The sequence below is a fragment of the Panthera pardus genome, unplaced genomic scaffold, assembly GCF_024362965.1.
Source record: "Panthera pardus isolate Hobbes unplaced genomic scaffold, ASM2436296v1 HiC_scaffold_25, whole genome shotgun sequence".
In the NCBI taxonomy this organism is placed as follows: domain Eukaryota; kingdom Metazoa; phylum Chordata; class Mammalia; order Carnivora; family Felidae; genus Panthera; species Panthera pardus.
This window is the reverse complement of record NW_026526821.1, coordinates 8,843,913-8,869,913: the sequence shown is the minus strand read 5'-3', so window position 1 is coordinate 8,869,913 and position 26,001 is coordinate 8,843,913. Positions and strand designations below refer to the sequence as shown.

The window sequence follows — 26,001 nt, the reverse complement described above, 5'->3', positions numbered from 1 at the left end:
TCACCATTTCTAATTACCATTTCCCAGGAAAGGAACCCAAGGTCCTCAGGTAAGTAACTCTCCAGGTCCGGGTCAGGAAATGGTCAAGGAGAGCTCAGAACGCCTGCCTTAAAACCAAGAAGCCTCCAGAGTGTTGTCCAAAACATAGCCAACTTGAAGGAGACCCTGTCGGCCAGAGACCCCGAAGATTCTGAGCGTCAAAATGATGCCTACAATTTGCTGACACCTTGTCAAATGTACCATGAGTTCTTAACAAAAAATTCGAAAGTTCATTCACCAGTCTTGTCTGGGACCAGACATTATTCTAAAGGCTGGCTAATCAAGGGGGAGAATCAAGTTTTATTTATCCTGTCATGTTTAAGCTGTATTTCAAGGTCATCAGATAATCACATGAGGTCTTCTGTCCAATAATAAATGCAGAGGAAATGACAGAACTTAAAAAAAAAAAAAAAAACCACCTTTTGCAACATCCCTAATGTTCGTCAGTGGCTGCTAAAACCCAAAGGAGAAAGGTTGATGGGGAACTTTATTACGGCTGGTTAGTCTGACACCTGAACCCACTGATCAAACGTCACTACAGGTTGGAAAACCAAATATTGTACATGTCCAGAGGTGATGCGATTGGGAGCACACAGACCCCTGCTCCCCAAAACTGAGCTCAAATCTACTTTAAACCCCTAGATTTAATTCACCAGTTTATAGGAGATAGACTGGAAAAACAGGTCAGATGAAACCACAAATATGCAATAAACCCTAACAAGGTGCCAACTTCTACAGGACGAATGACGCAGCCTCTTCACTAAGTAAAATGTCCTCTAAGGTGTGTGTGGAGGGAGATGTGAATTAAAACAGGCTTTAAAAAAAAAAAAAAAAACGATATTCTAGGGGCGCCTGGGTGGCTCAGCCGGTTAAGGGTCCGACTTCAGCTCAGGTCATGATCTCACGGTCTGTGAGTTCGAGCCCCGCATCGGGCTCTGTGCTGACAGCTCAGAGCCTGGAGCTTGTTTCCAATTCTGTGTCTCCCTCTCTGACCCTCCCCCGTTCACGCTCGGTCTCTCTCTGTCTCAAAAATAAACAAACATTAAAAAAAAATTTCTTTTTAAAATAAAATAAATAAAAATAAATAAATAAATAAATAAAAAACGATCTTCTAAACTAAGTGGATCTTGTTTGGGTCTTGATCACAACTCAACTGACCAAATCTAAGACGACACTTTTGCAAGGCTGTGTGGGCATCGTGGTTGGTTACGTGTGACCATGAAAGCCCTTATCCGTTAGGGACTCACAGTGAAGGGTCGTAGGGATGAAACTAAATCGTGTCTGAGACTCGCTTTAAAATACTCGGGGGAGAAAAAAATGCTGCTGGCGAGGGTGAGGACTCATTACACGAACCCCTCTACTAAACTGTAGGCTTAAAGTTGTAGTTCTAAAAAGTTAAAAGCAGAAACGAGGGACGCAATAAAGACCCAAACCAAGACTGCAAAACACCAAATCTATATTTACATCCACATATAATAACATAACTTTAAGCTGAAATATATCATAAATAAAACAAGTAATGTCTACTGTTTGACAAGTATCAACAATTAAAATAAATCAAACTGGAATGAAATAAATACATAAACAAAAATCCAACGGATTGTACCTCTATTATATGTACTGTTGTCTCAAAGGAAAAAAAAAAAAAAAACATACAAAACCAGTAGTATCCCAATAGTTAATACTGATGGACAAAAAAAAAAAAAAAAAAAAAAAAATTGGAGGACAAGGGCTGTGGAACAAAGGACATTTTTATGTATTCAGAAATTGAGAAATGTGGTTAGAAAAGAGAAATCTGAAAGCCCCCCCAAATTTCAGCATGACATGAATTGACTTGTTTTCAAATAGATTTGGTGATTTTTTTTTGTTTAAATTTCAGCCCTCTATTATCTCGTATCCCCTTTTAAAGATTTACATTTATAGTCACAGCGAGCTTTCTGTAACACTCATTGGATTAGGCAAAGATCAAGTCAATCATCTTGCAGATGTGTTAAATCTTCAAAAATAGGCTATAAAAGTGCAAAACTATGAAAACAAAAATCTAGATTATGTACATATGGCTCAGCTTGTGAACAGGAAAAATGGTGGATAGTGTACTACTCTCTCCTGATACAAAGCACTTCACTACAAGGCCAACAGACCAATCAGGTCTCCCTTTCCCACGGGAGTTAAGACTTCTCGGTCAAGTACGCTTCGTGTTGCATAATGAAAACAAAAAAAATCAGGATTCTTGTAGGACTTTACTCTCGCTCTAACGCAGAAGGGCAGGGCAAGAAAACTTAACAGTGCAAATTTATTTTTGAAACAGTTTTCTTAATAAAATATCTTGTGGTTGCTAAACCCACGTACTGCTGAATAAACTCAGCCACGGACAGCATGTGGAAGGGAACAAAAGTCTAAAACATCTAGTAGCAAGCCAGCTGGTGGCCATCCTCGCTTTAAAACCCAAACTACATCTGGTTGCTCAACACAACCAAAAATGGGAAGACAACTGAGGTCAAGAACCAGATCGCACCCTCCCCATTACCAGAAGGCTCGGCAGGCAGTTCCTTATTCAGAATCACCGTGTCTACAATTAACTCGTGTACGTCCACGGTTAACCCAAAGGCCAGGCACACCAGGACTTCCAGATACGAACCTAAAATTTACCCAGACGCTTTCACGTCCTTTAAAACCGCTCCCAATATATGAAATTCACGTGTGTAAATTCAGCATTTCAGGTTTTTTACATACCAATTTAAGCGAAAGCCAAAAAAAACCCTGAATTTTCCAACAAAAGTGATGAACTTGACAGAAAGTAAGTAACTCCACATAGAATTTGGTGTGTTTACTGGATACGGGGCTGTCCTGAAGAGGACAGACGCACTTCTCCGTAGACACGCCCGCTTAAAAACCCTACGGGGCACAGGCTGCTCTCAGACAAGGGTCGCAGATCGGGACTCTTCCTCAGTTGACGGACTGAAACTTGCAATGAAAGGGCACCGAATTCAGAATGGCTGACCTCAGTATTTGCACCACATAGTCACAGAGGGTCGATACTTCCGTTCACAATTTTGTTAAGACGACGCACTGAGGATTTAACATAATACAAATCATCGGGAACTTTTTTTTTTTTAAACATACATTTTCCATGAAAGAACACACAAACAGCAGGAGCTGCTCATGGGGATGAGCTACAGGAGAGAGAAAGGGGACGCACAGTATCTGAACAAGCAGGTTTCGAACTTACGTATGTACAGAGTTACCTGAGGTGCAAGCGTTCGTTATAGACTCTCCCCCCCCCGCCCCCCCACCCGGATGGTTTGTGTTCAGCAGCGCTCAAGTATGCAAAAGACTCCTTATTTGGTCAACTCTAAAAAAAATATTATTCAGGGACAAAATAGAGATTTGCAGTCTCCATTTGTGTACAACCCAACTGTTCCAACTATGGTTTTTATTGCTATTTGGTACAAAAGTTAACAGGACAACTTTACAAAACCGTAGTGTTCCTGGTATGTTACATGCACGGCACGGTCACAGCTTATTTCACGAGCTTCCGCCATCTGCCTTCTCAAAGGATGGACTCACTCAATTTCATGGACAGAACACACATCCATCGGGACCTACGGGGGAAAAAGGTTCAAGAGAGCGGCTCAAGATAAAACTGAAAACAGCTTGGGAAAATCTTTTTTCTTTTAATAAAGAAGTGTAATAAACAGAACCAAAGGGATCTAGAAATGCACCGAGTTCCCCTTAAGCTCAAATGTCGCAACGAAGGGGCGCCTGGCTGGCTCAGTGGGTGGAGCATGTGACTCGATCTCCCGGTTGTGAGTTCGAGCCTCACGATGGGGGTGGAGGTTAACAAATTAAAGCTTAAAAAAAAACTGTTGCAATGAAAGGACCAGGACTCTGCACAACGCTGCGCCACCCCAGAGGATACTACTACGTTCTGAACAGTGATTTAGCGAAGAGGATTTCACCAAGAATCAGAATTTGCATCAGTTACACGAAGCCTGGCAAAGACCACCACAAGAAACCGAAAGGTTGTAACATCATCTGTTCAGCCAACATCTAATGGGTTTGATCAGTGATGGTGCCGGCAGCGGGTGAGGAGGCAGTGAACAAAGCAATCTCCTCTCAAGCGGAGCTAGCAGTGAACTGGGGCACACAGGTAAGAGGGGCAGACGTGGGGGTGAACTGCACGAGCAAGGGGCAGCGGCCAGGGAAGTCCCTGGTTCCCGGCAGACGTCCTCAGGAAATGATGTTAACCGGTCCCGCGTATCAGAGAGAGGTGATCTGGCACCCAGAATGCAGAAGGACGTTCCAGGCAGAGGAAATGCAAGCAGAGATGCTCAGAGGTTACAGAAAGAGGCCGGGGCGGGACCAACAGGACAGTGGCATCCTCTGTGACTGACAGACTGTGCCCCTACAGTGCAAGTAACCTGGTACAAATTAGCTGTGCCTTATAATCCATCAACGATTTGTTTTGTTTTCATGGAGAGGGGGCTGAATCCCGCTCCTGCGACAACACTTCCCTCTCCTTCTCCTTTCACTAAGTGAGGGGAGAAAGGAGCATAGATCTGCATCAGCCCGATGGGCCCCACATGTGTCTCACTGCAAACAAGAGGGAGACTGGGAGTACATGGTGGGCGTTAGACAAGAAAAGCGGTTCTGGGAGAGAACTCAAACCTGTCCATAAACCCAGCTCTTGTCATTCAATTTATTGGTAAATGAGGTCTAGTAACTTGTGCGGACATCAGGCCCTGTAGCCAAACTCGGAATTAACTCAACGGAATTAACACAACTCTGAGGGTCCTGCTGGAGTCTTCTGCGTATCTAGAGTTAGATACATTCGCCACGTGAACCACACTGTCAAAATGCACCTCCGCGCTCTTGTCCCGCTCCCCTCCCTCAACAGATAAGGATGCACCGAGGTTTTGAACAAGCTCTTTAAGCATGAGGGTTGGGGCCCAGGCTTTGGGTCATGCTAGGACAGAACTAAGAAGAGTGGGATGCGACCCAAGTCTCGGTACCCTCATCCGTAAAGGGTGCACGGGACCTCCCAACCCAGCAACCATTTTCTGTAAAGAGCCAGAATGTAAATGTAAATATTCTCAGCTTTGCAGGCCACGCGCTCTCTGTCACAGCTACCACTCTGCTCATGTGGCTCAGAAGCCATCGGCTATATGGAAAGGCATGGACACGACTGTGTGCCAGTAAAACTTTGCAGACAAAAACAGGTGGAGGTTTGCTAATCCCTGGCCTAATGCCCACCCCACCCCCCACCCCGCATGTGGGAAGGATTAAATGAGGTCATGATTATAAAAACACTTCCAGGCTGAGCACAAAATAAATGCTTAGTAAATTCCAGTCGGTACTATTGTTATTAGTTACCATCATCATGGATATCCGGAGACCCTGAGTACTGGAGGTCTTAAGAACACTTTAAAAATCAAAAATAATTTTACTTTATATTCTACTGAATGAACTAGATGGTTTATTTTCAATTAACTAAAATCAACAGATCATATATGCTTACCTTTCTTACCCGAAACAGGAAATCAAGTTTTTTTATCATTTGGTCGATAATGTGCATTCCCAATAAAATTCTCATAGTTTCTCTTTTGTAGCATGCTGCTAGATAAGTGTTGATAGGACACAGGCCTTTTTCCTGATTGGAGAAAAAAAAAAAAACGCATAAAAACATGTTACAACTGAAATGGTTTTAAGTGCCTCGAGGACATTTGCTAGCACAAAATTTTAAATCACTGAAGCCAGAATTATCTGAGTGCCATGTGGTCATTAGTAAGAATGACATTAGTAACTGTAAGTAAGCTACAATCTCGGGTTTCGGCACCAGAGTGGGGGGGAATAAAGCCCCAAACAATGGTGGTAGACGTTATCTTAAACCTACATGCATCATGAACCATAACCGTGGGGAAGAGGAGAAAAAATACTGATGTTTGAAAAGAGGCTTTCACTTGCAACATAGAGCCCTACTCTTCAAGTAAAGGCAAAGTTTTGACTCACGTCCGTTTTAACAACCGATAGGGAGAAAAATAGACACTTCTAATCAAAAGGCTGTAAAGATTAGTATTTCATCACAGGATTTAGAAAATTCACTGGAGTGTGTAAAAGCAATTGTTTTACAATTTGCTATCCCTACCGTATCAATTGGCATCAAGCTATCCTTGATAGGAGTATCGTCGCCACACAGAACCCTTAATTTGAAATTAATACAAACTGAGAGGTTTGAAAATGGATTTCTCTTTGGGGCTGCACAGACCAGCGGGGCTTATATCGGACAAAGGAAGTGGTTTAATTAAGTCGGCCTCGTGGGACAGCTCCCCAGGACACTCTGATCGACCTCTTCACCTGCACAGGTAAAGCGCCACAGGCCTCTAAGGGAAAGAGGCCGGAAGGAAGCAGGGGTTTTGAAAACACTTCCCTGGGGAGAACTCCAAAGTAATCTTCGACTTTTAACAATTTACCCACATGGGAAAAACGGGTTTTGTCCCTTCCTTCTTCCTTATGGATGTCTTATGGAAATATATGATGGGTATGAGACAAATTAACTCTATTGATTCTACCAACACTGTAACTGCTGAAATGGCATTCTAATGTTTGCTTTCCGTGGGGTCAGGCCATATGATGCACAGAGCCTCTTTTATGTGAAACGTTATCTACTGCTTAAATGTTTATGCTGTGTTGATAATATTACATTGATGCATGACCCTGTATGTTGTGTGCCTAGTATGTGAAGAAAGGGATTACAAGATGTATATAATGACTTGCTAACCTTGCGGCATTCAGAGTTTCCAAAAGATGAAGAAAGACCAAATCTAAATAAAACACTTCATCATTTAAGAAAAAAATTGTCCATATGGGAAAAGGGTGAGGCTTTTAAAATGCGCTGAATATTTAACAAAAAACGGTCTGATTCTAGAGTCCTAGCATCAAAAGAATGTCCACTGAGGTTCTCATACTTTCTGCTCCTGGTGGAAGACGCATGCTCCTAGAGGGCTCACAGTGCACCTGTCACCGGCTAGTGGGGACACTGCCCACCCACAGACCACTCATACCGGCGAAGGGACAGACTGGGCTGGGCTCCAAAGGGCTTCAGCATGAAGGGTGGGGAGCCAGCACTGCCCAGGGCCCCCCGGACCTCACTAGCATTGTGAGCTGGCTGCGGGCGGGGAGTGTGGCCTTCAGCCCGGAGGGCGTGGGCCCCCGGGTCTGTCCATCTCCCCACCCCTGACCCTCAGCAGCCCCCAGGCCCAGGGCCCAGCCCCTCCTCCACTCCCGCGGCCTAGGGTCCCTAGGCCCGTACCCCCTCCACCTTCGCCAGCGAGCCCAGGGCCTATTATCCACCCCTCCCCTGGCCTCCCCTTGGGGGGGAGGGGGAGGGCAGGGCCTATTCCCCCGCCCCCCCCAGCCTCCCCTTCGGCGGCGGGCCCAGGGCCTGTCCGCAGCCCCCGAACCGCAGCCGCAGCCTCACCTTCCGGGGGGGTGACCCAGAGCATCCGCGCACCCCTCCCCCAGCCTCACCTTCGGCGGCGGGCCCGCAGGCGAAGAGCGGCGCGGGCGCGGCGCGGGGCTTGGGCGGCAGCGCGGCGGGCGGCGGGCACACGCACTCGGCGGGCAGCAGCGACTGCAGGCCGCGCACCACGTGGTACTTGGGCAGCTCGAAGGCCCGGCGGAAGGTGGGCGCGGGCGGCTCGGCGTCGGGCCGCGGCCGCTTGGGCAGCGGCTCTCCGGGCTCGGCGGGGCGGCCGCTCGGGGGGTCGCGGCCCCGCGGCGCCCAGGGACGCTCCGCACAGCCGTTGGCGGCGGCGGCAGGACCGGGCGGGGCGGGGCCGGCGGGCGCCCTGGCCTTGGCCTCGGGCCTCCGGCCCCTCTCTGGGTTGGCGGCGTCGGCCGGCGGCCGGGCGACCCCCTGCGCCCCGCCGGGCTGCGGCTGCGGCTGCGGCTGGTGCGGCGGCCGCGGCGCCTTCAGGTTGCTGGGCGCTAAAGTGCTGGGGTCGAGCCCCGGGGGCGGCGGGGGCCTGGCGGGCGCGGCGGGGCCCGGCTTCCCCCGGTCGCGGTCGCGGTCCCGGTCGGCCGGCGCGGCCTTGGCGGGCGGCGCGGGCGCGGGCCTGGCCTTGGGCTTGGGGAAGTGCGCCAGCGGGGCCACGTCCTTCCCCAGCAGCGCGGGCGGGCAGCCGGTGCGCCGGCTTCGCAGCAGAGACTTGCTCCTGCAGTTTTTGTGGATGTCGGGGTTGTACTTATGCTCCAGTCGCTGGTGCATCATCAAAACCTCGGGATAAAAGGTCTTGAAGGTACAAAATGGGCAGGTGATCCCTGGGATTAAACTTTTGCTCAGAGAAATGGCCGGGCAGCCGTGAAGCGCCCCGAGGGACAGGTTCAGAGGCTTCTCCTGGCAGTCCGCGCCGGCCTTGTGCTTGCCCTCGGCCGCCGTCGCCGTCCCCGCGTGCTTCTCCCGGTGACCGACCTCGGCCGCACGGGCCGCACCTCCGGGGACCCCCACCTCTGTTCTACACGTGGGTTCCTGCGCCTGAGGGTCACCCGCCGCTCTCTTGGGTAACGCATCCAAATAGGCGGGGGCAGGAGTTTTGCAGACTCTATCAGTACTGTCCTCCGTTGCATTTTTATTGAAATCCTGAGTATCTTTGTGAACTGGTGAGAGGACAGTGCTGCCCAGAACATTCGGAAAGGCAGAGGCCATCCCCTTAAGTTGCTTTGCAGGTGGGCTGCCTTTAACATCTTTGGCACCATCGAAAAATCTTTTCAAATTTTTGGTTTGCGCACTGTCGGGGGTAAGTAGTGCATCTTCGGGCTCCTGGTTCTTCCCGTCGTTCTTGACTTCCGCCGCAATATCGATCTGTTTGTCCTTGTGATGTCTCTCCAGGTGATACCGCAGAGAGGTCTTCTGGGCTGCAGCATAGTCACAGAATTCACATTTGTACGGTTTTTCACCTAAAACAACAAATGTCACCGTATTACACGAGTTTATCTGGAATAAATGAAGAATCTGTCCCCAAGTGACAAAAGCGTCAAACCAGATCTTTGGAAACTAGAATCATCTAAGAGAGAATAGAGGGTCTTTCCTTTTCCCTTCTCCCTGCTGACCTTCATACCCGGGGTTTTTCCCCGGCTGCTCGCTTCATCACCCTCACTCCACTGAGTATTTGAAAATGTGAATAGCGTCTTAAATAGTGCGCCTTAAACTTACTTCATCTTAAGCCTCGTAAACCATTATGGTACAGCTGCTTCTACAATCTCAAGGAAATTCTAAACATATTCTCGTTTCATCCCAAGTCATAAAAACCAATACCCAAAAAAGCTGTGGCATTAAAACATACTAAAGATAAAGAGCAAGTTGTAATAAGATGAGTGGCTACAACCGTCAGAAAGTAAATAAACTAAGTTCAAAATCAGGAACAGCTCGAGTTACAAAATGACACTAACAGACTGCCATTAGCACACTACACATTGACCCAAACTATTCTCCAAGGGTCTAACAGAATAGTCGAACAACAGTATTAAACAAAGAAACACAAAGAACCGCATCATCATTGTTTAAGCCAGTAAGAATTAAAGATCTAGGAAGCTCCTTACCTGTGTGCGTTCTGAGATGAATATTGAGGTAATAATTTGAACGGAAAAACTTCCCACAGTAACTACATTCTCTTGAGGACGTAAGATGCTTTATTTTTCCTCCATCATCATTTTTATCTTGAAGCAGAAACAAAAATATTTATGTAAGAAGACAGCTCGAGTACACGAGTAAGACAAGTGGGCTTTAAGTATTTTTGATGGAAGCATTTTTGGAAAAGCATAAAATAGCTTTTATATATTAGTGCTGGGGTAAACCAGAAAGGGTAGGAACATACCAAACACTGTTTGGAGGTCATCTGAAGTCTTGCAAGCTTTTTAGCATGCGTGCCTTGTTTTTTGTTTTGTTTTGTTTTGTTTTTGTTTCCTGAGTACAGCCAACTTAGTGGATCGTTAAAAGAGTCCGTTCCTCATTTGCCTCAATCACAGGAAAGATCACTTAACAGACTGACATGCATGGGCAACTTTCTGTTCTCCCAACACGTCTGCGACATGCCTGCTGGACCTACACTCGCTGGCTGCAATATCCAGCTTCTTCAGAGCAACTGATTTAGAAAACTGAGCCAATATAAATTGCCAGTTTCCCCAACCAGACAGAAGGCGGCGATCCTAAGATCAGGCCAGCTACCACTAGAGGGTAGCAAGCACAACCTAATCTTCACAGAAACTAAAAGGTTTGGCATTGGGTCAAACGCCTTGTTTGTCAAAATTTAGCATGTTTTGGAAAGCAAACCGTATCATTCGCCAGCACGCATGTGGACAAGATATACCTGAGACCAATCAGAATCTGTCTTCAAGTGACGATGGGTTAAACTTGAAATTTCAAACTCTGCACTGACCAGGAGAATAGATCTCTGCTACAAGAGAGTAAAGGTCTGCCGGGGACGCTAATTTAAAGGGTGATTGTATTTAAACTCCAGCCCTCCAAAAGACCATTCCGTTTGCTCCAGTTAAGATGCCCACTCCCACAAAACTGATTGTCAAAGTTCGAGATCAACCTCCTCTTACTACACACACTACACAATGAGGACAAGAGAAGGGAAGCAGTCATCTCTTAAAATTGAGCATCACTAAACTGGCCATTTTGCCTTGAAAACTGAACTCCAACCTTTGAAAGGCCTCCTTTCCCTGCTCCTTCCTCACTCTGCATTTTGGACTGTATATATTTGGTTTACAGATTTAAAAAGCAGTGTATAAGCAAACCTTGGGCAGCCTCCAGTACGACAGAGACCAGACTGCATGATTCCCCCTCAACTCCCCGAGGAAAATGTATCCAGCTCTAAACATTCTCAAACAGCAGGAACAAGCACTGATGGAAAAAGATGTCATGAAGACTTAAAAAAAAAAAGAATTACACGAATAACCACTGTTAAACCTATTTTCAAGTAGAACAAATATAAAAACAAAATGTTTACTTTGTCTTTTGATCTTCTTTAAAGTAAATCTAAAAGAGAGCCGGGTTGATGGTAAAAAACAGTAAGCCAAATGGAAACCACCCCCGTCATGATACAAATTGAGGAGAATCAATTCTCTCGACACAGAATGCCTAGCTTTGTCTTCCAATCACACCCACCTAGCCAAGTCTGAACTTTACTGCAATTTCCTACTCCCGAGTATGCATCAGAATTTGTTATGTTGCATCACACCCAAAAAGTTATGAAATGCCTCTCTTTTAACAGAAAGGACACGAAACACCCACATATACCTGGTTCCTGCTCCTTGGGCATCACCTCTGAGTTTTAAAGAACTGCAAACTTTTTTTACCAATAGGCTGTTGAAATGATCCTTGGGAGGTGGAAGACAAGGGTTGACGAACCAAATTTTGCAAACAGAAATCAGGGCAAAGAAATGTTAAGCAACCTGTAATCCGCCACAAAACAATGCAGTGGGAGAACCCGCCTCCAGGCAAGTCGCGGCGCTCCCAGCGATTATCATGGGGCATTCTATCTGCCCAACCACCAAGATTTCCACCCAAGATTTCCACCCGGTTCTCCGGCCCACACCACCCACACCACCCGCTGGCAGAATGTGACTGGCCATTTCATTTCTTTCAGGGCAGCTGGCGGACCTAATTATCTCCCCATTTACTACTACATGCCCCTGAGAATGGGACCCACGCTAACAGGGACCACTATAAAGATAGAGGTCTGTGTTCAAGGCCTTCTTTATGATGTCATTAAGACACCATAATGTGCTTTCGAGATTCCTGAAGGCTGTAGTATGCTAAGTGCTAGGTTTCCTTGTGTCCCATCAAAGTCCAACCATTCTAAATACTCCAGAGGAACTAAGAGCTTGTTCTCACATCCATCATGTGATCAGAAAAGGAACCAGGGCACTGGTTTGGGGAGGATCATCTGGTCAAACTCATCTTGGGTCTCACACTCGAGTTCTGACTAGCCAGCCATCAAGTTACAGTGAAAGAAGGCAGCGGCTGAAACCAAAGACCACTCTTGTGAATGATCATGTTTCTCTAAGACTAATTTACGTTCCCATCACTCGGCTGCTGAAGACGACGCAGGGGTTCTTTTAACTGTCTTCCAGCAGGAGAGTCCTTTATTCAAACCAAATCTTACTAAATGGATATGCCAAGTCTCTGGTTTAAGCGCAGATGGGCAAGGCTTGAAGCACACAGGTGGGATCTCTCTGCCTTAGATATCATGTCCACTGGGCCTCAAGACACAATGTGTCAGTGACAGCTTCTGTCTCCTATAAAAGCCATTAGGACACTGAAAACCTGAGCAGCGAGATTCCTTTAAAACATCTTTGGTGCGTTCGCGTTCCCTCTATTTTGAACACAAATGGACTTAGTTCCTGAGCTAACTGTTAACGAACACTAGTCCCCCCAGACATGAGAGGAGAGGGTACCAGGTAGCCCCAAACTCTCAGTACTCACCAAACTCTCTCAGTACCCTTGCTCTGGCTGATCATCATTCCCAGTGCCTTTCGTGACCCTAGAAAACCATCTGGAATAAATGCATGAGGGCTGGGTCCTGAAGGAAGGGGAAGTCTGTTGCATCGAAGGATAACTTGTTTTTGTAGATGAGATCAGGTTGGCCGGAAGAACGGAGCGAAGCCCAGGGTCTCTCAACCCTGACCTCACGGGACACTGGGACCACACAATGACTTGCTGGGGGGGCCGTGCTGTGCACTGGAGGACACTCAGCGGCATCCCTGGCCTCTACCCACCGGACGTCAGCAGCACAACACAAACACAGTTGTGACACCCAAAAAGACCTCTAGACACTACCAGGTTCGGCTGGGGGCAAAACTGCCCCAGTTAAGATAATGTGTGTCGCTTGTTAGCCAGATGTTTAAAAAAAAGAAAAAAAAAAAAAATCACACAAGTTTTCAGAAGAGGAAGAAACCTTGAGAAAAATCAAAGCCCTGAGAGGTTAGGTGAACTTACAACGAGGAGGGTACCAGAAGAGCCTGGACTCAAACCCGGCTCTCCGACCCCGACCTGCCAGCGCTGTCCAGGGCTGGAGGCGGAGGAAGGACAGCACGCGACGGAGCGCCTCACTTACCCAAATGGAGCCCTTCCGGAAGTCCGTCCTCAGACCCATCTTCAGAACCGCCTTCTCGATCGACGGCTCCATTCTCGTCCAGGGCGGTGGTTAGGTCCGGAGAACACGTCCTAGGCTGCCTTCCGTCCACGGACATGGTTGGCGATTCGGCGTCGGCCCTCCGATCCTTCTTGTGGACCCTCGAGTGCAAGACCAGCTGGTGGTAGGTCCGGAAGGCTTTGCCACACTCAGAGCAGTGCGTCGGCTTCTCTTTGTTCCCAGACAGCTTTGGGTCGGCTTCCACGGAAGGCACTTCACCGCCGGAGGGTCTGGGCTTCTCCTTGTCCTGGGAGAGGCCCGTGCAGCCGCTTTTGCTTGGCTTGGGCTTTCCAGAACCTTCGGAATGGCTTTTTCCGGCGTTCCAAATTTCTCCGAGCTCTTCTTTTTCGGAACACGAATCATCGTTGTCGGTGCTGCCCTCCTGCCCTGGCTGCTCCTTCACTTCTCGGCACACGGCGACTTTTCCTTTGGTGGCCAGCTGCCAGGCCTGATAGGTGGTGAACGGATCGAGCTGAGGTATCCATTTGGTGGGCTTCTTCCCGGTCTCGGGGTGCGATCTGGGCCTCAAGTTCAAGAACTGCAGGAACTCTTCCCCCGGAGCTGGCATCCCCCCCTGCGGAGAGTCTGTCTGTGTGCCTCCGCTGCCGGAAGCAGTGTCTTTGGCGTGCATCTTCCTGTGATCGATCAGACTTTCCTTATTTGGAAACAGGAAGCCACAAACCATGCAGATTTTGTAAGGAGAGGAGATGCTCTCGGCCACGTGCTCCTGAACCACCTCGTTGATGGTGGCGGGGCTCTCGGCGCCCGGCTGCAGTTTGCTCTTGGCCCCCGCTTTGCCGGTGTGTGTCCGCATGTGGTTCTTAAGGAACCAGGGCTCCTTGAACCTCCGTCCGCACACATGACAGCCGTAAGTGAAGGAGTCCTTATGCTTCTTCATGTGGATCTCGACGTCGAAAGCGACTCTGAACGTCTGCCCACACACTTCACAGCTGAACTCTTCGTTTTCTTTGCAGTTCTTGTCCTTCGGAGGCTCCGTTCTCACCTGAGTCTTGTCCAGAGGACTCAGGTACTCCGCTTCCACCCGCAAAACGGCCGGCTCGCAAAGGATAGGCCGATGTTGCATCAGGACATGTTTATTAAGGTCTTCTGAATGCGTGAAGGTCTGATTGCAGAACATGCAGTCCAAGGGCATATATCCTTCGATCTGGATTATATTTTTCTCTTGCGTAGCTCGGAAAGGAACGGTGGTGGTCCCTTTTATGGACACGGCATCATCTATCTCCATCTGGGTACCAAGAGAATTGCCAATAACTTCTGGTCCGTCCATATACACCAGCAGGGACTGAGTTGGCATGTTTCCTGGCACTTTAGGATTGTATACAAAATAAGAATCCGGTGGAGGGATTTCTGGAACTGGAATAAGGCCACTTGTAAGACTTGTCACTCACGCCCCCAGCAGCCCTGGACTTAAAACGAGAACAAGTATTTGTTACAAAAGTTCAAAAGCAAAGTATATATTCCTGTAGCTTCTTATCTTCAGAAGTCTTAGGAAGCTCGGTGGCAGAGCCAACCACTGGTTCTTTGCACAAACAAGGCAGACAGACTCCCCAGCGCTTTGATTCAAATATGAGTCAGCACGGAGCGTTCATTCTCTTTGTCTCCATTGAGTGAGTGATTCAACTGAGCAAGAAGTCAATCCCAGCAACCTGGAGACCAGGGATTTCCAAAACCTAGAGGGGGAAAAACAAAAACCAAAAACCACAGAAATGGTTACTTGGCTGCGGCCAGAGGGAAGAGAAGCCCGGTGTGGACGACGCACAGCTGGTCCGCTCGTGGCAGAAGAGGTGCCTCGTTCGTCCACTCCACTTTCGACTAACATCGCGCATCCTGTTAAACATGCCCGTTAATTAAATCGTTAGCATTTTACCCAATGAGGACACTCACCAACTCGCTGGATTTTCATCCAGGGAAGAAACTGAAAACGTGGTGCTCTAATGATTGAAGTCTAAACTTTAAGATTCAGGACAGAAACGGTTAAATTCAGCTGAATGCAGTTTAAATGCCACTGCAATGCAATGTGTGTCCTTACAAAGAGCCCCTGCAAATCTAGAGACGATACCCACTGTGAAGAATGCCAAGTAAGGCCCTCTCTAAATAAAACGTTTAAAGCCCGAACTTCAAACTGTCTTCTATACAGCCCAGAGACACAAATGCCGAACAGCACCCTCGAAGATCACACACGCACAGGCCAACAACACCCACGAGAACAGGAACCTTTCCTAAAATCCACATTCAGAAGCTACAGAACACCTCAGAATGAGGCTCATCGTGGCCAAGGGGAACCTGAATCATTTTGGTTCACAGGATATTCTAGCCCTCGACCCACCGCCCAGATCCCAGCTGCTTTTTCAGAAGGCAGAAACTGCCTTCAACAAAAGTCAGGGTAGGGCTCCCTTGTGCACACAACAAATAAGGAAACACACGCACCAGGCTACTCGGTGAGGGTACACTTGAAAATCCTCCACACGGCAGGGTCAACATGGCTCAGTCTTTCATCAGAAAACGGGTCCTCCCACTTTTAACCCACCCTTCCCATTATGCACTGGCCAGGTGAAAAATGGATGATTACTTTATGTGGCTCTGCAGGCTCAGATTTAGAAGCCAATTTTCATTCTTGGAGAAGAATTAACCTCCAAACCCAACACCCTCCCCTCCACCTTTCTGGCAAGCACAGAATTGTTTCTAAATAGACTCAGCTACTTAACCTGAAGTCTGTTAATTCCACCCAACAGAACAAAAAGACTTGCAAACTACTCCCACCACCTTGACTTGACTTTCCTTCTCTCCACTTCCTCAAAGAGCAAGGGCCTCTAGGCTCAGAGAAGACAAGGAAACATTTCTTCCCCTTCTTTATACTCATAATAGAAGAAAATTCTCATGCTCTTTGCTATCTTTAGTTTTGAATACACTAGATCTTTAACATTAAGCTTTTCTAAATAAGGCTGCAGATCAAAGATTAGGGAAAAGAAAGAAGGTACTGAAGTGTTTTATCTTAATTTCTGAGTCCTTTGTTGTCATCACAATGGAGGATAAAACTCTTGGGCTGGCTACCAGCTTGGTGGGCTTTAACAGAACACTCCAAAGACCCGTGTTCTAGTTCTGGCTAAGTCACAACCGTAAAGTTGTCACCACCACCTACCTACCTCACCTTCATCTACCTACTGCAGGCGGTTAAATTACAGGATCACCCTCAAGAGTTCCAAATTTCTATGGTTCCAGGGGCAGATCTACACGTATGGATAGACAGACACCAAAGAATATTTGATGCTTTCCCAATCAAGATATTAAGTGATATCTGAAAAACGTAACTGATAATTTAGGGTTCTATGTAGTCTGTATTTACTGAATGCCGGTGTACCAGGTAATATTTTAACTGAAGAAATAACAGTATATACTCTAGACAAGCAGTTATCAAACTGACAACACTGTCTTCACTGGCAACATCTAGATGAAAAACAGAGAGACAACTCAGTGAGTCCTACACAAACGACACAGATTAATTTCAATTTGAATAGAAGCTGTCCTCTATTTGAGGTCCTTTCTATTTGGGGGTTGCAAACTAGCTTTTTTAAAATGAAAGAGTGGCAATAGCAATCAGTACTTTTTTTAATGTCCTAATTTGCCAAAATCAAAGTTAGTCCTCTATGTTGGACCTGTGTGTGTGTGTGTGTGTGTGTGTGTGTGTGTGTGTGTGTGTACGTATGTAAGAAATTTTACTACTCTCTGATATTTTAAGTTTGGGGGAACTCCAGTTTCCTACAAATAATCTTTCCCCAAAAGACACCACTCCTAAACTCAACCTCTGAATTAGAAACATGGTGTGGGTACATACATCCCTATTATTTCCAATCCAGGGTAATGGCGTGACCAGAAGGAAATGCCTCAGTTTAGTTTCAATTTTTGTCTCTGAAATGTTCAAATATCTGGGTTAAAGAAGTCATCATCAGCTTCTAACACAGGACCTAGAGGATTAGTAAAGGAGGCACAATGCAAAAAAAAAAAAAAAAAAAAAAAAATTAGGAGCGGAACAGAGGCCTGGAGATGAGGGGAAGGACGTCCTAGGCCCCCCAGCTGCAAGAGTCTCCTACAAGGAGTCTCCTACGAGGGTCAGATGGGGAAGGAGAACCTCCCCGGCAAAACCCGAAGCACTTCCTCCTCAAGGGAAGCTTCTGGCACAGATTGTGATGGCCATCGACTGTGCCCAACTGTCCTAAGCACTAGACTCCCGGTGAGTCATGGCAATCCTTACTACTCACCCAAGATCTGCAAACCCTGGGCCACCTGTTTGAAGATCCCAGGAGCAGAGACCCTGTCGACCTTGTTCACCATGATATCCCCATGCCTAGAAGGGGTCCCTGGCATGGGGTCGGGCCCTCAATAAACCCCTGGTGAATAAATTAACAAACACTAACGTCATCAGTACAGGTATACGATCAGTAATGCACATCTCTGGCCACAGTCACCAGTCTGAACTGATCTGATATTAAAATTAACCCGAATGTTCATGAGAACTTCTTTCTACACGGCTCTCCATGGCTGCCATCTAATTTACCATTCTCTGCAGTTTCAAGGGTGTAATAATAGAAAACAAGATCCTAATTAATCCTACCATGAAGTTGACCAGCATGGGCAAAACCTTCTCATTTAGATTTAAAACTACGCTCCTTACTGACCCACCAAGACAGACGTGCAGGACAAGCTAGGAAAATCTGACAACAAACGCCTCGGACTCTTGACTTAAGAAACCGTTTGCAGACTAAACACTTCCTTAAACTATAAACCAATTACCTGTATCACTTAAAACCAATCTGCTAAACAAAACCCCCAATCTTTAACAGTGACTGCGATAATACTTGAATAATAACAAAACTTACCAAAAAAGACACATTCTAATCTAATTACTGTTAATAACAACCATTCCAGTCGAGTGAAGTGCACACCCACACACAGCCTTCCTAGAGCCTCGCTCTCCAGGTGGAGCAACACAGAAGCCACGGCAGGCACACCAAGGCACTGCCGGCCCAGGAAGTTGTCTGTCTTCACAAAGAACTGGAGGAGGAAGGAGGGGGAGGATCTTAATCCGACCCCTAGAATCTAAATGCTTTTAGTTTGCAGAGAAGTTGAGCGTTCAGAACATACTAGGCTTCCCGAAAGGCGGTTTGCAAAATTGTTTGTCAGTGTTTAAAAAAACGTTCTTAAACCTTTAGTCAGGGAGACGATACACTTAACCTTCAGCTATACACCCCCAAGGCACCCGAGGCAAGAGGTTATCCGGCATAACCTCGTATTCCGCAAGAGTACTGGTGATTACTTTATACTGTGATTAGATACTTTAAAAAAAATGTACAACAACATCATCTTTGAAAAACAGTAGGAACCATATTGCTCAGAAGTGCCTAAAATAGAAGTCTAATGCTCTTTAGGCCATTTCTGTTTTTTGTTTGTTTGTTTGTTTGTTTTGTTTTAAAGCAGATGCTCCGTGGGGAGTAAAGCTCAGGAGATTCTGCCACTATCTACAGATTTTGAAATTAGCAAATATTACACATTATACAATGCTTAATGAAAAAAATGCAATAATTTGTGCTTAAGCACAGCAAATTAGAAGGAAACGCCACCTTGCTGACAATTGCTGTGACTTGGGAATAGTCCTTCATGTACAAACGTACTCACACTGTTAACCTTTACAGACAGCATGCCTCCACTTTAGCTAAACAGGTTATCTTACATTTTTTGATATGGAATATTTATTACCCTATGATGGAGCAAGAGGAATTCAAAGTCCTCAAAAACTGTCAAAGACACCCAATTCTGTTTATAACTAAGTAATATGCAGTATTCCTGCAATTCTACTCTTCCCCTCCGAGTCACTCAAGTGTCCAAATATATGATCATTAAAATATTTCACCCAAACAAACTGCTAGTCTCTGGCCTGTTTCATTTGTATCCTGTAAAGGGCGAAATTATCTCCAAGATCTGGCCAGGAAACTTAACAGTTTTTCTATAAATGTTCCTTCTGTACGTTACACATATGAGTTTTTTCCTTAATCCGACAAGTGAGGAGAACTGTACATAGTTACGCCACAGCGACAATCCAAACCTGTAACTTTAAATCCTTCAACACTATTTCAAGGAAATCACCAAGGTCACACCCATGAGCTGAATGGTCAACCCAACTTTCCTAATATAGCTGTGAAAAGATGTTTAAAAGTTCAGTGAAAAGATTAAAATATTCAAAAGGTTATATTCAGCATCACAATCTAAAACTAGTCAAAAGCAAATGGTTTAAAAATAAAAAAGCCATTGGCCGGTTCAAAGGCAAGGCCTGGGAAGATCCTACGGCCATCTCATTTTCCTGAAACTGTAATAAGGGCTCAGTTCTAAATACAATTAGAGACCAGAGTACTATAAAAATATACAGTCATATTCGTACATTTGAGTGTCAGGATTAAAAACTCTGCCTGATTCATTCCAAATCAATTAAGGTCAGTTAAAGGATCTCAACGTGAACTTGAAGCCACATAACTAGTTTTAGTTTCGGTATTATCAATATTAACAGATCCTGTGGTCTGTAAACTGGCTTTGACAAATCCCATCCTGATCGGAAAAAGAGAACTATAAGGGAAATGAATAAAACAAGACTTTTAATGCAGCCATCAGATGAAGCCTTGCGATCTGGGAGATTCCATCCCTGCTACTTCACCAGTAGTACACCTTAACTACTTTTGGAAAGATGTTAGACAGAACTGCACCAAAAAGAGAGATTTCAATAAAAAAAAGCCAACCTATCTTTACCTATATTCTCTCGCTCCCCACAAAGGAAACGCTTGTGTATCTGCACACACAGATAACTGCATATATAGGTATAGAAGGAACTAGAACCATTACCCCACACACCTACACCACTTTTTCCACAAGGCCAAATGGTGAGTGTTCTTGATTATACCCAATTTAACCAACCAGATTAAATATAAACACGGGCACGGCCTTTTAAGGCAGGCGCTCTTTCTTTAGCCAACATTTAAAGATTCCCCTCCCTATCTCTGTTGAGTAAATACTAAGGTTGTAGGTCTGGCTCTTTTAAGTCACCTGTTTGCTTTCAAAATTCAGGGAAAAGCTCTCCTTTCAATTAATACGTATAGAATCACTGTTCCTTAGATTTGTATGCTGGACTGAAAAAAAAAAAAAAAATTAGCCACCGATTTCAAAAAACCCAAAACACACGTCTTCTGGTGTAAATGAACTGTGTTGAAGTCACCCCGATGGACACAGGTAGGAGAAAAAACAAACAAACAAACAAACAAACAAGCAAGCAAGCAGTTCTCCTAATGGGATTCGAGAACAAAACAGATGTGGACTCTAGCTCCGGTCCACAGAACCATAGTTTAAATTCAAAACGTTTCCTGACACGCTGGCAACTGATGAACAACGATACACAAAACACAAACGAATCCATTAAAAAACTGGCATCTGACTCCGGGTAACAGAAGCTCTTCAGCCCGAATTGAAGGAATGCGGAGGTCAAAAACAACTTAGGTAAAGCTTCGGAACAAAAGCCCAGGAATTCAAACTAATTCTCTCATTTAACTTCCCCGGCTGTCTTTTCAGGTTTAGTAATTTTATTTCTCAACGTGATCATAAAATTACCAAACTGGCCCCTGATTTCCAGTAACTCAGTTATGTAGTTAGCCTGGGCAGGAAGTAATGGGATGTTAAGAACAGTCAGTCAACAAATGTTCAAATGTGTAGTCGTTTAATGAACATTCCAATGTTAAGCATAAAGGGGCGGTCTGTGGCGGCAGCTGGCTGCTGGGGGGGGTGGGGGGGAGCCCCAGCATTTATTTGGAAGCTAGCTCTAAACAAGAGTTGAGCTTCCTCGTCCTGAACGGCAGATTTTAGAGAAGGACGGTGGTCGCACTTCCTCAAAGTCAGACTTCCAGCTGCCCTCGTGGTCTCCATTCAAAATCCTCTGCCCCACACACCACTACCAATTTGCCTCACTGTGTGATCGGTCGGAGAGGAATCGTCCAGATCGCCTCCCTTCCTAACAGCCAACACTTCAAGAACTTTCTGCTGCCCCCAAAAGCAGGCCGTTCGGTTAGGACGATCAAGCTTTCCCTCTCCCGAATTTCAGAAATTTCCTGCTGTCTTTGTGTAATTCATTCTTTCTTCCACGTGCATTTTAATCTGGTTAACACCCCTCCCCCTCCCAAATCTGGAGGTGAGGTGTACAAATCGAGACTCTTCCAGCCTCCTTTAGTTTACAGGCTGTAACTAAACCTTTCCCTACTTGGAGCATTTAATATGATTAGGATTTCTTTCATTTCAGCTCAGTAGCTATTCTGTAAACACCTTCCAGGTTTTTACTTGTAACACCTCAGTAACTCTTTGAAAACTATTAGGTGTATTCCAGATGTAGTCGTTTAAATTAAAATCTCCTTGCACTTACTTTATTCTAGTGGAATACTCATCAGCTTATACAACGGTCTCAGGTTTCTCGTTCCTACTGTACAATTCTAAACCTTGAAAATATATAGCCATTGTTCGGGACCTTGGCTTCAACTTCCCAATTCATTTACTAAACAAACTGCCAGGGGGTTACACTGAATAGGAAATTAGCAATGAGCCATTTAAAATAAGTCATCCCCAGCAACCTCAAAAAAACTAACACACAGGCCATCCTGGCATGTGTGGGATGGGACCATGTGAACTGAAATGGTCTTTGAGCAAATGGGAACACAGCTTCACGTGAAACATAAAAAAAGGTCCAGATCATGCACAGTCCTAAAAGAGTCAGATCAAAGTATCTTTTTTTTTTTTTTAATCAAGTAGTAGATAGTAGGCAGTCAAGAGTCATTAAAACTACTCAAAAGTTCTTATCAACCAATATCATTTTTGTGACAACAGGGAGAAAAGAATGTAATTTTATAAAGTGGGAAAACACATCTTTGGGGACCCCTGAGGCTCTAATCAAGCGTCTCGGAATTAAGAGTGCTCCAGGGTTGGGAAAAGGCAACCCTGCTGTGGCAAAAACATGCCATTTCATCATAAATGTTGTTAAAAGAGAGTAAAGTGATTATCTGAAATGAGGAGAGAGGGACTCTGTCGTTGCCAGGCCATTATATTCCTTAATGATTTCATCAGTTTGTAAGCGACTGGATGATGAAGTCTTATTTTCTGATTTCCTCTTTAAAGGTCCACTGGAAGGGAGACAGGCGGCTACTCCTCCCAGAAGTTCCACTGCCAAAAAATGGAGGCTTACAAAGAGAATGCAAATCAACCTCCACCTTAAGAGTAAAGGCAAACCCTAGCACTCCTCCGTCCTCTTCCCCTCTACTACCTGGGGGGGGGGGGGGGGGGGGGGGGGGATATCAAGCTGTTATCTAAATAGATTCTTCAGGGTGAAGGGGGAAAATATTTTCTACAAACTTTATCAACGTGGTGTATTAGTTCCTTTTTTTGATTAGGAAGTGAAAGGGAAGGATAGGAACCCAGACCACTGCTAAACTTCGATCTTAACAAGTTATTAAAAAACAGCAAAGGTCACACTGCCAAGCGTTGGAAGGCGCCGTGAAGATAAAAGGTTGGAACCAAGTTGGACACTAAGGAAAAGTGTGTCCTTCGCCTGGAGAAGTCATAATCCTCCCCCACTTCCTCCCCCAGCACGCAAACCAATGTGGAGCCCCGAGGAGGAGGCTTCCTCTTCTTCACGCTAAATAATTAACATTCCAAGCAATCAGATTATTAACCCTATTCGAACAAACAAGCCAAATAAATGGTGTGCCTTGTGGCTACTGACAAGAGGATTTTTAAGTAAGTCACACTGCCTCTTGAATTTAAGACCTTCTAGAACTGATTAAAAATGGAAGCAATTTGGGGCGGTGGGAGGGGTTTTTCACTAGAACACCAGGATCAAACGCGCACACACTACTACGAGTCTTTGGGATACTGAACAAAACAGTATCTAAAATAAACAGGACTTCTCAGAAAAAGTCATCTACCATTAAAGGACACACCTTAAAAGTTCTTAGACACATTAACTAAGCAAGCACAAACCAGTGGTTTGACTGCTATATTTTTCAGACAAAAAGCAATTAGGTTATTACTCCGCACTTGCCCCTCCAGACACGACAGGCCTCTTTAGAAACGCTAGATTATTCACTCAAAGTGTTATAAAATTTAGTATTTTAAGTCTTAGCTGATATCCACCAGGGCATCCATCCATGGGGGGGGGGGGGGGAGGGGAGGGGGGGCGTACAGTAACAGAACATTTCTAAATGTACTTCTTAACATATACAAAAGAGAAGGTGCAAGGCCTCCCAAGACCCCTACCTAGTCGCCAGGCCTGGCCGGCAGCTGTTGCTACCCTGCCTTTTCTTTTGTTGGGCTTAATCTCATGTCAACTCATTCAACCAACTCAAAAGCGATGAAGACATAATTGAATCAACCTGAACTAAATCAGACCTAGGCTTCTTAAAACATACAGCTTAATGGTTCCAAATGATCTAGAAAGCGAGGAAACCAGCTAGTATGTAGCACGTAGTAGTCAATACCACAGGACCCCAAACTGGCCCAAGGACCACTGCAACAACAGCCCTGCATTTAATACACGTTTAGGAATGCTCAAGCCAGCGCTTCAAGCCCTATAGGCTGATTCAGAAAGATAAACTGAGGCTCAAGGAATTTCAAAGAGGAACACAGCAAAGCCTTAAACTCCAAAGCGACTATTCTTTTCTTGGGGAAACAAAAAAGAGAAAAAATAAAGTTTCTGCTACTCCCTGTGTAAGCAGGCCACTGGGGTCCCAGAAGTGGCCACTGGTGGCTCTTTCCTGTTCCTGTAACTAAACCTTTAGGAAAAGTCCCCGCCTGCCCACCCCACCCCACCCCCATCCCACCCGCCCAAGAATGCTACTTCCCGTCCTCGGTGGCCCTTCCCTGAATCCCAAAATGCGGGTTCCAACCCGGGACCTGGACGTCTGTCCCGATCCCCGGGGCGCAGGTACCGGCCTGCAGGTCTGGCCCCCATCCGGGCAGGACCGCTCAGGCCGCCCCAAATCCGGCCTCCAGGGGCCCCCAGCAGCGCCCTCGTCTCCCCTCCCCATCCCGTGCAGCTCGCATTTTGGGGCCAAAGCTAGAGAGAAGAGGGCTCTACATCTGAAACTGCGCGGTTTCGCCACTCAGCGCCTCCTGGCAGAAACTTCCCTTTTAAAAAAAAAAGAAAGAAAGAAAGAAACACTTATAGGCGAACATTTCAATCCTTCCTGCCCTTTAGAGTTACTAGTTCTGCTTCCAGCTGGCTTTGGGACTCCAAGTAGAATTAAGTTATAAAGATATTCTTTAAGCGTTTAATGGCTATTTAAAAAGTTTCAAAAAATCTTTAAAATTAAAGAGAAAAAAAACAACAACAACAACACCTTATCACACACATCCAGGAATCGCAGCCCGTGCACCGCCTACTCAGAGATGGGCAGGAGACCGGGAATCCCGGGGACGGATTTGGGGGCGCCCGGGGGCTCGTTGGGGTGTGCGTCGGGGTCTGCGGCGACGCCAAGCCCCTCCCTCGGCCCCTGTAGACGCGCCCTCCGCCCGGCCCGTGTGGACGGTCCCGGCCATTGTTTGCGGGGGACGCCTGTTAGGACGCATTGTTTTGGCTGTTCCCAAGTTGCCCCGGCCCCCCCTCGGGGCCATCGCGGGGGGCTCTGCGCCGGCCCCCTCACCTCCGCCCGCCCCCCACGGCCAAGCCGGCAAACCCGGAGAGCCGCCCGGCGGAGCCACCCAACTTTTCCGGAACAGCCCCCCACCCACCCACGCACGCACGCAGCCCCCGGCTCTCTCCGGCCGGCCCCCCGGCCCGGGCCGGAGAAGGGGGGACTCCCCCGCCCCCAAGCCCTCCCGTCAGTCCCCGAGAGTGAGTGTGATGGTAAAACACTGTACACACCGGGGGCTCGCCCGGCACCTCCTCACTGCCGGGATCGCTCCGTAGCCGGGTGGGGAGGGGGCGCCCTAGAGGAGCGGAACAGAGAGCCGGAGCGGGGGCCGGGCCGGGCGGGGCGGGGGTCATCCGGGGAGGGGGGCGAGCTAACGAGCACGGGAGACTCGAGGGCGCCTCGGGGGGACTCCGGAGGGGGCGCGCGGCGCCCCTGGGCCCGGCGCGGGCGGGGGGCGCACCCCCTTTACCTGCGGCTCCGGCTCCTCGGCCATTTCCTCGCTCGGCGGCGGCCGGGACTGAACTGACACCACACGAGCGAGCCGAGGTTTGAATGAGGAGGGAGCAGGCGAGGAGGGGAGGGGGCGGGGAAGGCAGGAGGGAGGGGAGGCGACGGGGAGTTTCTCTCGGCCTTTTGTGCGGACACCTCCCGGCTTCCGCGCCCGCACCGGCCCCCCAAAAGAGACGGGGGGCCACTGGACGCGGGGCGAAACCATCTCCCCGGGCGCCTCGAGAAACCGCGCCTGGAAGACCCACCCCCCCCAACAAGGGAGAGCCCCCCCGCCCCCACCCCTCCCCCGCCGGGGGATTTGGGGGCCGGGCTCACCTCGGGCGCGGGGCTAAGGTGAGCGGGGCGGGGGTGCGCACGGGGGGCAAAGGCGCGGGCGCCCCCTACTCGTCCGCGCGGGGACAGTGCAGGCGCGGGGGGTCCCTAGAGCCGCCGGGGCGCGGCGCGTCCGGCGCTGGGGGACTGTTGGGTCAGAAAGTGCTCTGGGAGCAGCTGTTGCGCCCTCCCTCGGCCCGGCCGCTCGGAGATGCCCC

The 26,001-nt window shown here is 47.3% G+C and overlaps 1 protein-coding gene across 5 annotated transcripts in view; it reads right to left on the bottom strand.

The window, feature by feature from the left end:
- Window positions 1–1,478: 1,478 nt before the first annotated feature.
- Window positions 1,479–26,001, bottom strand: part of ZNF217 (zinc finger protein 217) — a 38,550-nt gene continuing 14,027 nt past the window's right edge. For 2 of the 5 annotated variants that reach the window (XM_053890122.1, XM_053890123.1), the window contains 5 exons: window positions 13,158–14,926; window positions 9,637–9,753; window positions 7,567–8,994; window positions 5,558–5,689; window positions 1,479–3,641 (listed from right to left, as the gene is read on the bottom strand). In XM_053890122.1, the coding sequence (XP_053746097.1) occupies window positions 5,580–5,689; window positions 7,567–8,994; window positions 9,637–9,753; window positions 13,158–14,550 (3,048 nt within the window). In that variant the 5' untranslated portion in view covers window positions 14,551–14,926 and the 3' untranslated portion in view covers window positions 1,479–3,641; window positions 5,558–5,579. Of the gene's footprint in view, window positions 3,642–5,557; window positions 5,690–7,566; window positions 8,995–9,636; window positions 9,754–13,157; window positions 14,927–15,140; window positions 17,227–25,430; window positions 25,535–25,786; window positions 26,000–26,001 lie in introns of those variants that run through there. The other 3 variants (XM_053890121.1, XM_053890120.1, XM_053890124.1) reach the window with 3 other exon arrangements.